This window comes from Diabrotica virgifera, chromosome 3 (genome assembly GCF_917563875.1).
Source record: "Diabrotica virgifera virgifera chromosome 3, PGI_DIABVI_V3a".
Taxonomy (NCBI): domain Eukaryota; kingdom Metazoa; phylum Arthropoda; class Insecta; order Coleoptera; family Chrysomelidae; genus Diabrotica; species Diabrotica virgifera.
The window spans coordinates 193,292,679-193,309,180 of record NC_065445.1 but is presented as its reverse complement, the minus strand read 5'-3'; the positions used below and the strand labels follow the sequence as shown (position 1 = coordinate 193,309,180).

Genomic DNA, 16,502 nt, shown 5'->3' with positions numbered 1-16,502 from the left:
AATAAACGTTTTAAAAGTTGAGAATATTTTTAATAAGTGCGAACACAAGGCTGGTGTGCAAGAAATCGATGTATTTTTTCGTTTTCAAGCAATTTTTAATTTCTTGAGATGGAAAAATCTTCAAAATGCCGATCATTCAATAGTCTACTGAAGGTCGCTATTACTTTTTTCTTGAACAACAGCATTAGTTGGGCTTTATTTTACTAAAGACAAGAACATATATATTGCACTTAATTAATTAAGTGCTTTTAATTTATGTTCATAGTATTTTTTTTTTAAATATACAAAGAAAAGGTTGAGGCCTCCTGTAAATATTTGGGGGTCCTTCCTTCTTGCGCAGACAGTTTCAAGGTTACTCCACGAATTTTTAATTGGATATTTTTAATTTAAATATTGTAATTGCTATGCAAAGAAAAGTTAAAATATTTTTTTATTTTTTTAAGATAATTTTAAGGTTCCTACATCGATTTTTATTTAATATTTTTAAAAAAATTCTCTGCAAAACGAAAATGAGACATCTTACATTTCAATTCGTTCAGAGAGGACCATAACGCCCTTAGGTACGTTTCACCCTTATTAGGGATCGTAGGAGGGGTACATATGGATGGATCCCTCTGTGAGGTATATACCCCTACAAAACCGCATTTAATAATTTGTTGTTACAACAATTCGAAATAATATCCTTTATTTGTTAAAATACTTAAACTTAAATATTTAATTACATTAACTTAGTTTGTAAAATACATAGGTACATGTGAATTAATATTTTATTACTTGCATATTTTCTAGATAAACATGCATATTTTTGCGTAAAATACTGCATATATATGCGCATATTTCATACCTTTTATTTGCATATTTGCCTAAGTCTACTTATGACAGTGACTTAGTTGTAGACAGTTCGTAAATATACAACTAATTATTTTTGTTGCATATTTGCAAAATATAATAGATATTAAATAATTTTCTTACAGATTTGAAACGAGAAATTGCTGTATGGGAGCGAACGGCAGCTTCAGTAAGCAGTTACAGTAAAGATGAAAATATCGTTAAAGAAAGTTTACTGAAACAAATGGCTCAGTTACAAAATAAATTAAAAGATACTGTTAATCAGTGTAAAACCGCATCGACGCATGTCATCCGCGTAGAGAATTTAAAGAAACAGGTAATTAATCTCTAACTCAATTTTTAGTGTATTTCTTGGTGTCGATTTGAACAAAGTGTATCATGGTTTAACTTATATAAGTCTTATATAATATATAAATTGTCAAAATAGTAGAAATGTGGTCTGAATACTTTGAAGAGGTCCTGAAAATCCAAGATTTTACTGAAGACAACAAAAAAAAAATAGTGGAAACAACGGAAAACATGAGTATTAAACAGTCGAATTAGAAATACTCTCATCAAGCCTAGAAGAAATTAGTCATGCCATAAAAACGCTTAAAACCGATAAATCCCCTGATATGGACAATATTGATCCAAAATTAATTAAAAAAGGTGGTCATAAACTCATAGGTAAAATCCGTCAATTAATAGAAAAGGCCTGGCAACAAGAAATATTGCCGAAATAATGGTGTGGTAGTATTATGTACAAGTACACAAGAATGGAAAAAAAAAGAATCATACGCCGAAGAAATATTTGGTGACTACCAGTGTGGTTTCAGGTCTGGGAGATCGACTATTAGTCAAATATTTACTGTTACACAAATGCTTGAAAACTACTTAGGGATATAATCGAGACGTGCATTAAATAGGCTAATTATTCAATTAATCGTTTATGGAAGGCAATGGTCGAGCTGGATCCAAGAAATTAACTGCGTTGACGCAAATGTGTGTAAGTAACTCCCTTACACAAGTTAGAATGGAGGGAAAATATCAAATACTTTTTGCGTATAATATGGACTGTGACAGAGAGATCCGTTGTTTCCATTGTTGTTTAACCTGGCCTTAGAATATGTCATGCGAAAAATTTAATCAAAAGTCAAACCACACAGCTGCTCTGGAAGCAAAAATTGTACTCGCCTTTTCTTATGACGTAGATGCAGTGGCACAATCAATATTAGAAGTTTAGGATATTTTCACGAGTTTTGAACAAGCTGTATTAAATATCAACGGTCAACGAATAGAAAGGGTAAAAATATTCACCTCCTTTGGTACGAACGTCAACGACAAGTGAACCATTCCTTAGAAATCAAAAGTAGGATAGAGAAAGCAACATCTGCCAAAAATGGCTAAACTATTCAAATGTCATGATTCATTAATACCTATATAAATCAGATTACTATGATCTTATATCTTCCCTACACTGCTGTACATAATAGAGTTGTCAACTCTCACAGACGCTACCTGCAAGAAAATTGAGGCTTTCGAAATGTTGCTTTATTGTCAAGTCCTGAAGACAACTTATATGGACTACGTCAGTAACCAGGACGTCGTATTAAGAATACAAATAAAAAAGATCTGTTAATCACAACACAAAGAACGAAAATACTTTGGTCGCATTATGACAAACAGCGAAAGATATGGATTGCTGCACCTAATTTTACAGGGAAAAGTAGAAGGACGAGGACCAGGAGGGCAGAGGCGGAAGAAGGATTCCCTGAAAGGAAGAATTACATTATTACCGAGGGTCAAAAGTCCCTTAGAATAAACAAAAACTTTCTTTTGAAGGAAATATTTGAAATTAAAAATCACACTTAATTTTCTCTTTTTTTTCACACCTGTAACTCATTAAAATAAATATTATAGAAGCTTTCAGTGACTTTCCGCCCTCGGTAATAAAGTAATCTTTAATTGTGCTTTTACATTTTTCAAAAATACTGATTCAGGACAAGAAAAAAAATGAATTCATTTAAACAGCACTGGACCAAGAATTACTTAGTTATTAATATTATATCAAAATTCATCAATTATTAAAGTAATGTATAACATCGTGTAGACAGTTGTTCAATATGTTAATTTTCTTTACTCTACATATTTTTACATTTCTTATATTTGTTTTGCTTTTAGTATCCCATTAAAAACAAATCTTTGTTAATAAAGTCTGGAATAACTTTGGCTTTAGTTATATGTTTATTTTTCTTTAATTCCATACCCGCATTTCGTAAGTATTAAGATTACTCTTTATAAATATTAAAGCATTTTGTACGTAACTTTTATAGATATAGTATGGTATAACTAGATCCACACCCAGACATCCAAAGTGAAAGTTATCCTCCAACACCAAATTGTTCTATATGGTCCACATAATGTTCAGAAAAAAGTCACACCATTTTGAGCGTCAGGTTTAGGGGGAGAGGGGGAGAAATCGGTAAATTCGTAGTTTTTTACGTTTTTCGTCAATATTTCTAATACTATGAGGTTTAGTATGAACAACCTTCTATACAAAAATGTTCTACATTAAATTTGAAATAAAAAAGATTCTATACGTAATCCTTCTAAAATGAACGGTTCCAAAGTTACGGAGGTAGTATAGTATAATTGGTTCAAAAAAAGGCCTAACTCAGACATTAAAAGTAAAAGTTTTCCTCCAACACCAAATTATTCTATATGGTCCGTCCAAATATTGTTCAGTAAAAAGTAACACCATTTTCAGCGTCCGGTTTGGGGGCGGGGAGATGGGGGAGAAATCGGTAAATTAGTAGGTTTTTTAAGTTTTTCGTCAATATTTATAAAAATATGCTTTAGCGTAAACAATGTTCTATACAGAAATATTCTACATTAAATTTAAAACAAAAAAGGTCCTATACATAATTATTATAAAATCAACGATTCCAGAGTTACGGAGGGTCAAAAGTGGAGGTTTTCGATACTATTTATATTTTTTGGCAATTTATAATATTTTTACTCATTGGAAGAAATTTTCTTTAACAGGATTTGCTATTTCAGTGGCTGATGGTATGTTAGGATAAGGCCTTGAAGAAACGTCAACCTCACCACCCAACATCATCATCAATTGCCCAAAAAATATAAAAACTATCGAAAACCTCCACATTTCACCCTCCGTAACTCTGGAACCGTTGATTTTATAACAATTATGGATAGGACCATTTTTGTTTTAAATTTTATATAGAACGTTTTTATATAGAACATTGTTTATGCTTAAACATAGTTTTAGAAATATTAACGAAAAACCTAAAGAAACTACTAATTTACCGATTTCTCCCCCATCTCCCCCCCAAACCGGACGCTCAAAATGGTGTAACTTTTTACTGAACAATATGTGGACATATATGATAACAATTTGGTGTTGGAGGAAAAGTTTTAGAATATAAAGGAAAAGTTTTACTTTGTATGTCTGGGTTAGGCCTTTTTTTGGACCAATTATATTATACTACCTCCGTAACTTTGGAACCGTTCATTTTAGGAGGATTATGTATAGGGCCTTTTTTATTTCAAATTTAATGTAGAACATTTTTGAATAGAAGGTTGTTCATGCTAAACCTCATAGTTTTAGAAATATTGACGAAAACCGTAAAAAAACTACGAATTTACCGACTACTCCCCCCTCTTCCCCCCAAACCCGACGCTCAAAAAGGTGTGACTTTTTTCTGAACATCATATGGACTATATAGAACAATTTGGTGTTGGAGGATAACTTTCACTTTGGATGTCTGCGTTATCTCATTTTTTTAATAAATTCTATCATACCATACTAATATGGCAAAAACTAATTTTATGAGGGGTTTCGAATAATCTGCACGAAATTCGTCCTCGGAATTCGAAAAACTGAATATTTATGACATACTATTTAATTAAATTTTATGCTTGTAACAGGAAGATAGTTTTTTGTAATTTGTAATTAGAAAAGTTTCCGTAACATCGTAGTATATGTATCGGTATATTATGTATACTCGTATGAGTAAAAAATAAATATCTAATGTGATAAATGCGTTTCACGTGACCGTCCATTTCAATTAAGACAATAATTAAGAGAAATAAAAGTAGACTTACTCACGATCAGACTGACTTACCAAATACTTTAAAGGCAAAAACATTCAATCAGTTAGTACCTATTGCCGGTTCTGATATATGGAATTGAAACACGGGCTTTTTCGGCTTTTAACAACACCGTAGTCCACAACCTTCAAGTGACTCAGCTATGGAACGGAGAATGCTGAACATTAAGCTTAATGTTCGCAAATCCAACGAAGAGATAAGAAAACGATTAAAAGTAACAGATGTGATCCAGAAGAATGCCATGTTAAAATAGAACTGGACAGGACACTTGGGAAGGATAAAATAGAACCTTTGGACGAAGCAAATTCTTGAATGGCGACCAGGGGCAAGCAAAAGAAGTAGAGAGAGACCTCAAATAAGATGGACTGATGACATCAATCGAATGGCTGGCCACGAACGGATTAGTACGTTCTTTAAAGGTAAAATATTGCAAAATCCCTAAATTTAAAAAAACCGCTTGGATTGACATGAAATTCGGCATACGCATAGCTAACAAGTCAAAGAAAAAAAGTGATATTGTGTCGATATGTGCTTTTGCCCTAGGGGTGAATTTCACTCCCTTTTGTGGGTGAAAAATATATGTTCGAAATAAGTCCGGAAATGGATAAAATTACTAATTCTAAACAACTTTTGTTTTATTAAGTTTGTTCACCAAGTTAATACTTTTCGAGCTATTTGCCAGTGAATATGTTAATCATTCTACAAAATAACCACGTTTTCAGAAGGTTTTTCGCAAATAACTCAAAAAGTAAGTATTTGGTCGAAAAAAAATTCTAATCAAAAATATATCAAGTTAAAAAATTGAAAAACATAGTGTATATCGCCTAGTGAGAACAATAGTGGCGAAACTCGAAAATTAACGTTTTTGAGTTAAGTCCATTAATCGACATCTAAATATGCCCTCTTTTATGTGCAATGTCGGCTAACAATTATTTAATTTCCTTATTACTAGAGGGCGCCTACAAGTCTTTATGGTATTGTGAATTTGTCAAATATTTTGATGCATTAACGACGAAAGCACGCCAAACTTTATATCAATACTGGCGAATCTGTAATTACGCCGTGCCTACATGTATTTGAAATATTTAGTATTTTATTAAAGATAGTAGTACAATGTGCAATAGTGGCGAATGAGCACTTTTGTCTGTGTGGTCGTTTTTTGCTTTTGTGTTCTTTTTAAAAAACTTCATACAGAGAAACTCAGTTTCAATCGTTCTTTGGTACTTAGAAATAGCAAACCAAGAAAGCGTCTATCCACTTTGGATCAGTATTGATTAATCTCAAACTATCAAGAACCAATATTCATTTCTAAAAAGAAGTCTTACAAAATAAATCAATTCCTTCTATCCACAATCATTTCTTTAGTAGTTTGAAATACGAAACATACGTAAGTGAAATGATGAATTTAATTTTACTATTCATAGTTCTTTTGCTTACTTTTGATCTTTTATCATGTTTATCGTTTTCATAATTATTACTTAAGATCTTATTTTGTTATTTTTCTATTGTACTTTAGTTTCATTTTGCGCATAACTGGTGTGTACAATAAAATATTTTATTTGATGCGTTTAATTTATTTTTAAAAGTAAATTTTTTAATTATTTAAAACAGAAACTAAACTGTTGTAGTATAGTAGTATTAAAGTATAGTGGCGAAACATCAAATTAAACACCTTCGATAATGCAATAATGGCGTAACGCAGAAAAAAAAATCAAAAATAAATACAATATCCATCTTTTCTTCAAATAAAATTACATCTATTAATTGGTTTACATATCTAGAAAGCACATTATTAGAAAAATTTTGCAAAATGATTACCTATAAGTCAGTTATACTGTTTAGCAGTTTCATCAAAACTTCAAATACGATTATCTCTAAATGTTCATTTTGAAGTTTCGTCACTATTGTTCTCACAAGGTGAATATTAGGTCACTATACCTAGTAGAAGCAGAGTTATAGCTAATAAAAAAAAGATTCATATTCGTCAAATTCCAAATCGAATATTTTAACGTGCCATAACCAAAAAACGAAGCACTTTATTGGGGAAAACTCATTTTAACTTTTTTAAAGGGTTTAAAAATGCTTATTTTTGTTTTTTAACAAAAAATTTTGGCATCAGAAGTAAACAAGTTACACTCAAAATAAAGTTGGTCCCTTTTTTTGGTAAGAAATCGGGAAAATCACCCCCTTATTAGCATTTCAAATGAACTTAATTGTTACCATTTCACAAGATTTTTACTCGCGTATGTAATGATCATATGATCCGTAAGCTTCATCGGTTTAAAGTCCTTATTTTTGAAAGAGCTGTAGTTAAAAGGGCTTGAACGAATCACTTATCACGAGTGTAAAAAAATAATTTTTTTCAAAATTGGAATTTTAAAAAAATTTTACTTTAAAACCAAATTTTTTCAAAAATAAACACTTTGGATCGATTAAACTTACAGATCATATATAAACACAACATAATTAAAGTAATTTGTGAAGCGGTAACGATTAATTTCATTTCAGTTGCTAATTGGGGAGTGATCTTCCTGATTTTTTTTTGCCAAAACAAAAAAGACCAACTTTATTTTGAGCGCAACTTGCTTACATTTGATGCTAGAAATTTTTTTTAAAACAGAAATACATCTTTTTTTAAACACTTTAAAAAAGTTGTAATGTATTTTCCCCAATAATGCTTCATTATTTGGATATTTCACATTGAATTATTATATTTGGAATGTTTCGAATATGAACCTATTTTTCATTAGCTATAACTCTGCTTTTGCTAGGTATAGAGACCTAATATATACACCATACCATTTTGTTCACTTTTTTATAGGCTATAGTTTTGTTAAGAATATATTATTCGACAAAATGCTTACATTTTGAGTTATTTGCGAAAAACCGTCTAAAAACGTGGTTATTTTGTTGAAAAATGAACATATTCACTTGCAAATAACTCGAAAAGTACTGATTTGGTGAAAAATCTCTACAAGACAAAAGTTACTTAGAATTTATCCATTTATGCATTTCGGGACTTATCTTGGACATATATTTTTTTACCCCCGAGATGGGGTGGAACTCACCCAAAGGGCAAAAGCACACATTGGCACCGTATAACTTTTATTCTTTGACATGTTAGCTACGCGTATGCCAAATTTCATGTCAATCCAAGCGGTTCTTTAAAATCTATAGCAAAAACCGTGAAAGAATGTACTAGATGCAAGTTCCAGCAAATAGAAATGAATGGACACATCTTATGCCTCCACTACACATCGGCAGATGCGTCTGCGGATGTATGTATATCACGTCGGCAGACGCATCTGCAGCACATCCGATACTTGTCGGTTTCTCCAGCACATATCAAAGTATTTCAATGCCAAGACTGAACGACCCTTCAGATGTGTGGTCAGCGTGTTATAATACATCCGCGGACGCGTCTGCTGATGTGTAGAGGAGGCATAAGGGAGAGTTAAGTAGGAGACTACATCCGACGACGGATGGAATACCTGTTGATGATGACTCACAATCAGTTTAATATTACCTACGACGACCGATTTCGCATATTACAAATTACTATGCATTTTCATTTTAGGTCTCCAGTAAGGCAACTAAACGATGCGATACAAGGAATGGTTTTACACTCACCGGCACAAAATTCCACCACCCAAAATTTTTGATAAGTTTGACAATTTATAACTATTATTTATTTGTGCTCCGATTTTCAAGATTCTTGCACCAGTTTGTAGGTACATGTATTGATATCGTTTGATATCATTCCGGAAACAGAAAAATTTTGCTTGCATGGCATTATACAGGGGTGAATGGGAGCGTTGCATTTTCTATTAACTTTAAAGAATTCTGTGGAAAAATGGAAGAGCTGATTTTGTTTCATAATCCTATCATACTATCCCGGAGGCATCACTAAAATTTTGTTTTTTGAATTATCCGAATTATATCTTTTCTTGTAAGAGCTGCACCATGTTTTGTAAATAAAAACATTGATCGACTCATAAAATAGAGGTTGGATTGATAAGATTTGAATGGCCCGCAGCCCAGATCTCAATCCTATTGAGCATTTATGGGATAAATTAAGAAAAGCTATTCGCTGTCATCCTATTCCTTCAGAAAATTTGGTACAGTTATGGGTCTCGTAGAGGAATATCGGTCTATTATCCAGGCAAGGATAACACATATTTATTCGATGCCAAACAGATTGCGAGCAGTCGTTGTTGCAAGAGGTGGACATATCCGCTATTGAGTTGCTTTGTTTTGTTGTTAATTTTGTTTTGTTTTGTTAATTTTGGTGCGCTTGATAATTTTAATGAAATAAACCTTCAAAGAAAGGTTTTATTGACAGCTCTTACAATAAAGGAGATACTCGGATAATTCAAAAAACAAAACCTTAGTGATACCTCCAGGATAACACAAAAGGAGTAAAGCAGCCCTCCAATTTTTCCACAGAATTTTTTAAAGTTCGGAGAAATTACAACGCTTCCATTCACCCCCGTATAATCCATTCTGGCAAAAAGTTTTTGTTATCGGAATAATAGGTTTGTTCTAACATCAGTTTCAAACGGTTTGAAACCATCAGCGAATAGTGGACCAGCGCGAGTAGAGGGGATAGCACTGGTGACTGTATTACGTTCTCTCACTGACCAACTGTTTGCTGACGGTTTCTGACTAGTTTGACTGTTTGCTAGAACAAACCTAATAACAAACGACATCAATACATGTACCTACAAACTGATGCAAGAATCTTGAAAATCGGAGTACAAATAATAAAGTTATAGATTGTCATCTTTAATCAAAAATTTTGGGTGGCGGAATTTTGTGCCGGTGATTATATATTTTTGTGAAAACTTATTCACAACTCTGTTATGGTTGACAGATGTTTGATAGTGACCGGCTATGCTGAATTAAGACAAATGTATGAGTTTACTTGAGAAGAAACAGATAGAGTAAATCCAGAGGAAAGAAAGAAAAGTATACTATTGATATAGTTTGTCCAAAGAATCTTTGTTCGTGATGTAATATTATATAAAATTATTTTTATTTATTGCAGAGATTTATTGTAAAATAGGTCGGTTAAAATTATTGAGAACTCGACTGGAGTCGACTTTACTTACTAATAAGACATTTTCTCAACATCATCATCATCATCATTCAACCCGGATCTATCCACTGCTGGATATAGGTCTCCCTCAGTATTTTCCATGTATTTCTGTTTTTGTCGATCCGTTTTATGTCATCAGACCATTTTGTTCGCGGACGACCTCTACTCCGATATGCTTCTTGTCTTCGCCTCCAGTGTATTATTGTTGTGTTGTGTTATTGTTGTTGTGTATTAGTGTTATTCACTTTGTCCATCTGTTATCCGATGTTCTAGCTACGTGTCTCGCCCAGTTACATTTAAGGGTCTTAATTCTTTCTATGCCATCTGTCACTCCTATTCTCCGTCTTATTTCCTTGTTCGTAATTCGATCCCTACGGGGAATGACTATAACATCAAGCGCTCCATGGCTCTTTGCGTAACTCAAATTTTATTTCTTATTTTCTTGGTTAATGTTAGAGTTATTGTGAGATTTTTCTTTTGAGACACATAGGTAGTTTTGACTTACGGACGCGCTCAGCTTGCTGAATGCTACCCAAGTGAGTCCTATGCGGCGGCTTAGTTCGCACGTTTGATTGTCCCTTCCTATGCGTTGCTCATGTCCCAAGTATTTATAAGATGTGCATGGTTTCTTCTATTTACTCAACACACACTATATATTTATATTACTCCCCTAAGTTAGTAATAAATTAAGTTACCACAAATTATCTAAAATGATTAATTTGTATACAGTGCGGTGGAATAAGTGTTGCCCCCCCCCCTATTACCTTGTTTATTTTAAGAATATAAGCAAAACACTCGGACAGGTAGATTTTTAAACTAACCATAGTATATTATAGCATCAACGTTTCGAACTTTACGCAATCCCTCTTCAGGTGACAGGCATAACTTTGATTTTTTTAAATGGGAAAGTACATCATGTGACAACTTATTTAAAAACTTTTAAAATACTGATTTCAAAAATGTATAATACTTTAATCCTGTTTGAGAGCGTAGGCGCAAAATTTCGGTCGAATTCTTTCTAAATGCAATAATTTTTTTCGAATCCTGAAAAAACTAATAAATATTTTTGAAAAATTTAAACGCAGAATGAAATGTTACAGTATTCTCGATGGTCCAAAGTCCCTGAGAACTCCTATAATGTTTATTTTAATAAGTCACAGTGGTGAAAAAAAGAGAAAATTTAGTGTGATTTTTAATTTCAAATATATCATTCAAAAGAAACTTTTTGTTTATTCTAAGGGACTGTCAGCCCTCGGTAATAATCTAATCTTTGATTCTGCGTTTAAATTTTTCAAAAATACTTATTAGTTTTCTTAGAATTCGAAAAAAATAAATGCGTTTAAAAAGAGTTCGACCGAAATTTTGCGCCTATCTCTCAAACAGGATTAAAGTATTATACATTTTTGAAATCAGTATTTTAAGAGCTTTTAAATGAGGTGTCATATCGCACCTTGAAAACCATAGGGCAGTAACTGCAAAAATAATAATATTGAGTTATGAGCATTTTAAGTTTTTGTAAAGTTAATTTTATTTACTGTAATTCCAAAAATTAAGCTGCAAACCTGGTATTTGGCACAATTGTCTTTAATTTTACATATTTTTATATGAATTAAGAAGTAAGTAAAATTTCCCCCAGGAAATAGGTATTTTAGCACATACGGCCATATGGTATTAAAAAATATATCAATTTTCGTACTTCCGGGCCTAAAGTGACAACTTCACTCCCTTGTGACAGGTACTAAAGTGTCACATTTAATCCCTCCGGGATTAAATATTGACGAAACTCCCGGAACGATTAAATCACAAACAAACGAATTTAAGGGATATTTTATTGAAAAATATAATTAATTAGAATGGTAATTAACGTTAATATTCAAATTAATATTGTGACAGTTCGTCATATTGACCAGTCTTTCCTGGGTTAATGCAGCAGGTAACTGACGAGTAACAGATAGGTCCTTTTCATATTGAACTGGTGTTTGTTTCGAAGATCCTGCGGAAACAGGAAGCGAGAATGAGGACTGTGGCATAACTATAGTGGACGAATCGGCGACTTGACCAAATATTTTATCTGAAATTTTTTGTTTATTTTTAATAGACGATTCAATATATCCCTCGGCCACGTTGGAGGATTTCCATCCTCCATGTCTCTTCAGCACGTCTATTGTTGCTCCCGAATCAGCTAACAAAGACGCAGATGTGCGTCTAAAACAATGTCCCGTATAAGACGTCGCATTTTCTAATTTCAAGAAAGCTGCTATTTGCCGTGGAATTGTACCAAACATGTTTTTTCCTACTACTCGCGTAGTACATTCTTTGTTGATGTATTGAACAAAAAATTTTGAATGAGTTGTCCCTGTCTTTCGCAATGCCACATATTTCCGAAATATCGCCACAAAACTGATGGCACTGTTTTCTGAATTTTTGATCACAAAATTTCGGTCAATTTTATTTTTGGTGTTTCTAATCGCAATTAGGAAGGAATCGCCCAAATCTCTCACATCGTCGATTTCTAAATCAACCAACTCTTTTCCACGACAAGCTCCCGCAACGCCCAAAATAAGTGCAACCTACAAAAAAATTGATTTCTTAAAATTTCTGAATATAAACAAATTTCCAAATTTACCTTAAGCATTAAATATTTATCATCCGGAGCCTCCCGTAAGAACTGATCTACCTGCTCAGACGTGAGAATTCTTGACTTCTTTGGCTTAAATCCCTCATTTCTTCTCTTCAAAAAAGCTAATAATTTTGGAAATTTACTTATATCAATATCTTCTCTAATGTTAATAACCGATTTCAGCATTGAGTAATGTGCCCAGAGAGTTGAGGCACAAACCGCTTTTGATTTATCATCGAAGTAGACTAACAGCGCATTTTCAGTAGGTTGTCTCACATTTTTTAAGCGGCACCACTTTTTAAAAGCATCGTACTGCTGCTCGTATAGTTTTCTAGATTTCGGTGGTAACAATTCTTCACCTACTTCGGCTGCTCTTTTATCAATATCAGATACACCTTCTTCACTCATGATACCAATAATTATCAATAACAATGTTTCTTTACAATGACACTAGTAATGACAATGTTTCTAAATTATAACTGTCACAACGCAATGTTACTATGGTAACTTATTTTAAAGACAGTTTATTAAATGAGTTGAAGAGAGAAAAAACTGATTGAAATTATTGAAATAATTAATAAAATCATACCGGAAGTACGAAAAGTATCGTATATACCTTGCGACTGAAGTACATTTAATCCTTCAGGTAAATTATGGCCCTCCCTGCGGTCGGGCCATAAACTTTACCTTCAGGATTAAATGTACTACTTCAGTCCCGCGGTATATAATGTACTATAAAATAACAGTCCCGCGGTATATAATGTACTATATAAAAATTCATATAAAATAACAGTTTTTTATTGATTGTACTTATTTATTACAAATGTTTAGTGTTAACACTAAAGTCTTGCATATTATAATTTGTCGCTTATATAATGTCTGTCGGTTATAATTCGCTTTTCTTTTGGGATCTGCAGTACGACGTTGTATATCAATTTGTTATAGTCTTGTCGCTTATTTCCAGTGTTGCAATCAAATCTCTATGCAGCACTCTGTTTTGTTGCATTCAAAGGATGTTTCCTTAGTAGATCTTGCTTTCATTTTACGAGCGTGGGTCACATTTTGCACATATTGCCATATAGATCTGGGGTTTTTTTTCCAATTTTAGAACCGTAGAGCATCAACTACTGCAGATAATGCCTGATGGTATAAAAAGAAGAACCGATTTTTGACAAAAGCCATAGGGATGTATCTTTCTGGTGCCTAACTTAAAATTTTTTGCAGACGCTGCTATATAGCATTAAAAAATAGATTTTTTTTCTTATTAGACCACATTCAAAGGTCATTTCATGAAAAAATTGCAGATATTGCCATATGGTTTTCAAGGTGCGATATGATGTACTTTCCCGTTTAAAAAAATCAAAGTTATGCCTGTCACCTGAAAAGGGATCGCGTAAAGTTCGAAACGTTGATGCTATAATATACTATGGTTAGTTTAAAAAATCGACCTGTCCGAGCGTTTTGCTTATATTCTTAAAATAAACAAGTTAATAGGGGGGGGGGGCAACACTTATTCCACCGCACTGTATATGTAATTACATGGCTAAAGGTTTCAAACCAAGGCATAAAAAAAAACAAAAAAACGCTCTATGCTTTTAACTTTTTATGCAACTGTTGCCATATTTTAAATGTTATGTAAGGTCGATTACAAAAAATGTAAAACATGTCTGTAAAATTTCATCGTAAACATAGGTATACAAATTGATAAATTTTTAGGTACACTTGGACTTGGATGGACAGCTCTTCTAGGTGTCATATTATTGCTGATTTTATACGATTCCAAAGATTTGGATGCAATCTTCGCCAGAGTCGAATGGTCCACTTTACTGTTCTTTGCTTCGTTATTTATTTTAATGGAGGTATATAACGTTTTCATTTACGGTATAAACAAAAATATATAAGATCGCAAAATTTCCAGACAAAATTATCCTTTTTGCTACCTACTTAATTCCCCTTTATCGTAACGTGGGTCGTCTAAATGCCCGGGATAACATTACATTGGAATCAACCCAGTGGCGGCTCGTGATCTCAGTATGCGGGTAGGCGACACATATACCTTTGTATAATGTACTCTTTGAACTCATTGTACTCAATGAACTCCTTTTTCAATAAAAAAACCAAGCAGAAAATGGACATGGATGAGCCCCGATAAAAAGACAAAGAATGAAATAGATGTTTGACCTAGGAAGCGACCATAGACTAATCAGAACAAAACTAGTAATAAACAAAAAACTAGAAAGAAAAAGAATACATGAAAAAAGATAAAAATGGACATTTGAAGAAATAAAAATAGTGAATTTAATAAAAAGATAATGCATGCATTAAATCAAGTTAACATGCAGCAGATAAACTCCAATAATATTTATGATTTGAATAACCTGATAACCGAAACAGTGAACAAAAGCATTCTGCAACTGAAAAAACCCAAAACAACACACAATGAATTAGTCAAAGAAATAATACAACAAATAGAAAAAAGGAAGATCTTAAATAAATCTAACAAAAAGGGAACCGCAGAATATAGAGAACTTAATAGGCAGATTAGAAAAGGAATCAGAAAACAAAAAAAAAGAAGAAGAAAAATTAATAACAACAACTATTGAAAAAAATAAGAATATGAAATGCCTCAGACCGACACTAGGAAGACGTCAGATAATATCATTAATGGGAAAAGATGAAAATGAAATCACAACTAGAGAAAACATACTGAAACGAATAGAAGAATTTTACACGGAACTCTACAGAACACATTAACAAGACGATGAAATGAGACCCGCACGGAAATTAATAAAAAATGCTGGATCGGAAATAATGCCAAAAGTAACAATTTCAGAGGTAACTACAGCATTGGGAAACATGAAAAGAAATAAAGCTGCAGGAGAAGATAGGATTACCACATATTATGATATTAGAAGGAGGTAAGGAACTCATTGCAATTGTAACTAAGCTTATAGACAGTTGTTTACACCAGGGCAAAGTCCCTAAGGGCTGGAGCAACTCTAAAGTAATCTTATTACACAAGAAAGGTGATAATCGAAAGTTGGAAAACTACAGGCCCATCAGTCTATTGTCACACCTATTTAAAATACTCACCAAAGTCGTAACTACCCGACTAACAAGAAAATTAGATGAATACCAACCATATGAACAGGAGGTTTTAGAAAAGGCTATTCAACTTCCGATCTCCTGTTAACCACAAAATATTAATAGAAAAATGTAACGAATACAAGGTTCCAGTTTTTATAGCATTTGTAGACTACGAAAAAGCTTTCGACACTATAGAACACACGGCCGTAATAAACGCGCAATGCAAAATTGTAGAATAGACAGCAGATATATTAACTTAATAAAAGAAACTATGAACCAAGCTACAGCTACATACTACCTAAATAAAAATGAATACATACACGAACCCTGTACCAATAAACAGGGGACTCAAACAGGGAGACACTCTATCACCCAAACTGTTCACCTTAGGTTTGAAGGACGTTTTTAAAAATCTAAATTGGAAATATAAGGGAATAAACATCAATGGCCGCTACCTCAGTAATCTACGATTTGCGGATGACATAATCCTGATAGCTACTGACCTACAAGAACTGCAAACCATGCTTTCAGAACTACACACAGAATCTTCTAAAATAGGACTGGAAATGAATTAAAACAAAACAAAAGTCATACACTCCGAAGAAACAATGACAATAATAAACAACAAAGTTATAGAAAAAGTTGAAGAATATATATACTTAGGACAAAAAATAATACTAAATAGGGAAATTCAAACGGAAGAAATAAAAAGAAGAAGAAAGTTAGTATGGACAGCAT

The 16,502-nt window shown here is 32.8% G+C and overlaps 1 protein-coding gene across 4 annotated transcripts in view; it reads left to right on the top strand.

Moving 5' to 3' along the window:
• Positions 1-16,502, top strand: part of LOC114330328 (P protein-like) — a 214,929-nt gene that overhangs the window by 156,821 nt on the left and 41,606 nt on the right. For 3 of the 4 annotated variants that reach the window (XM_050645780.1, XM_050645781.1, XM_050645782.1), the window contains 3 exons: positions 975-1,165; positions 3,010-3,103; positions 14,394-14,536. In XM_050645780.1, the coding sequence (XP_050501737.1) occupies positions 975-1,165; positions 3,010-3,103; positions 14,394-14,536 (428 nt within the window). The remainder of the gene's footprint in view (positions 1-974; positions 1,166-3,009; positions 3,104-14,393; positions 14,537-16,502) is intronic. The other variant, XM_050645783.1, reaches the window with a different exon arrangement.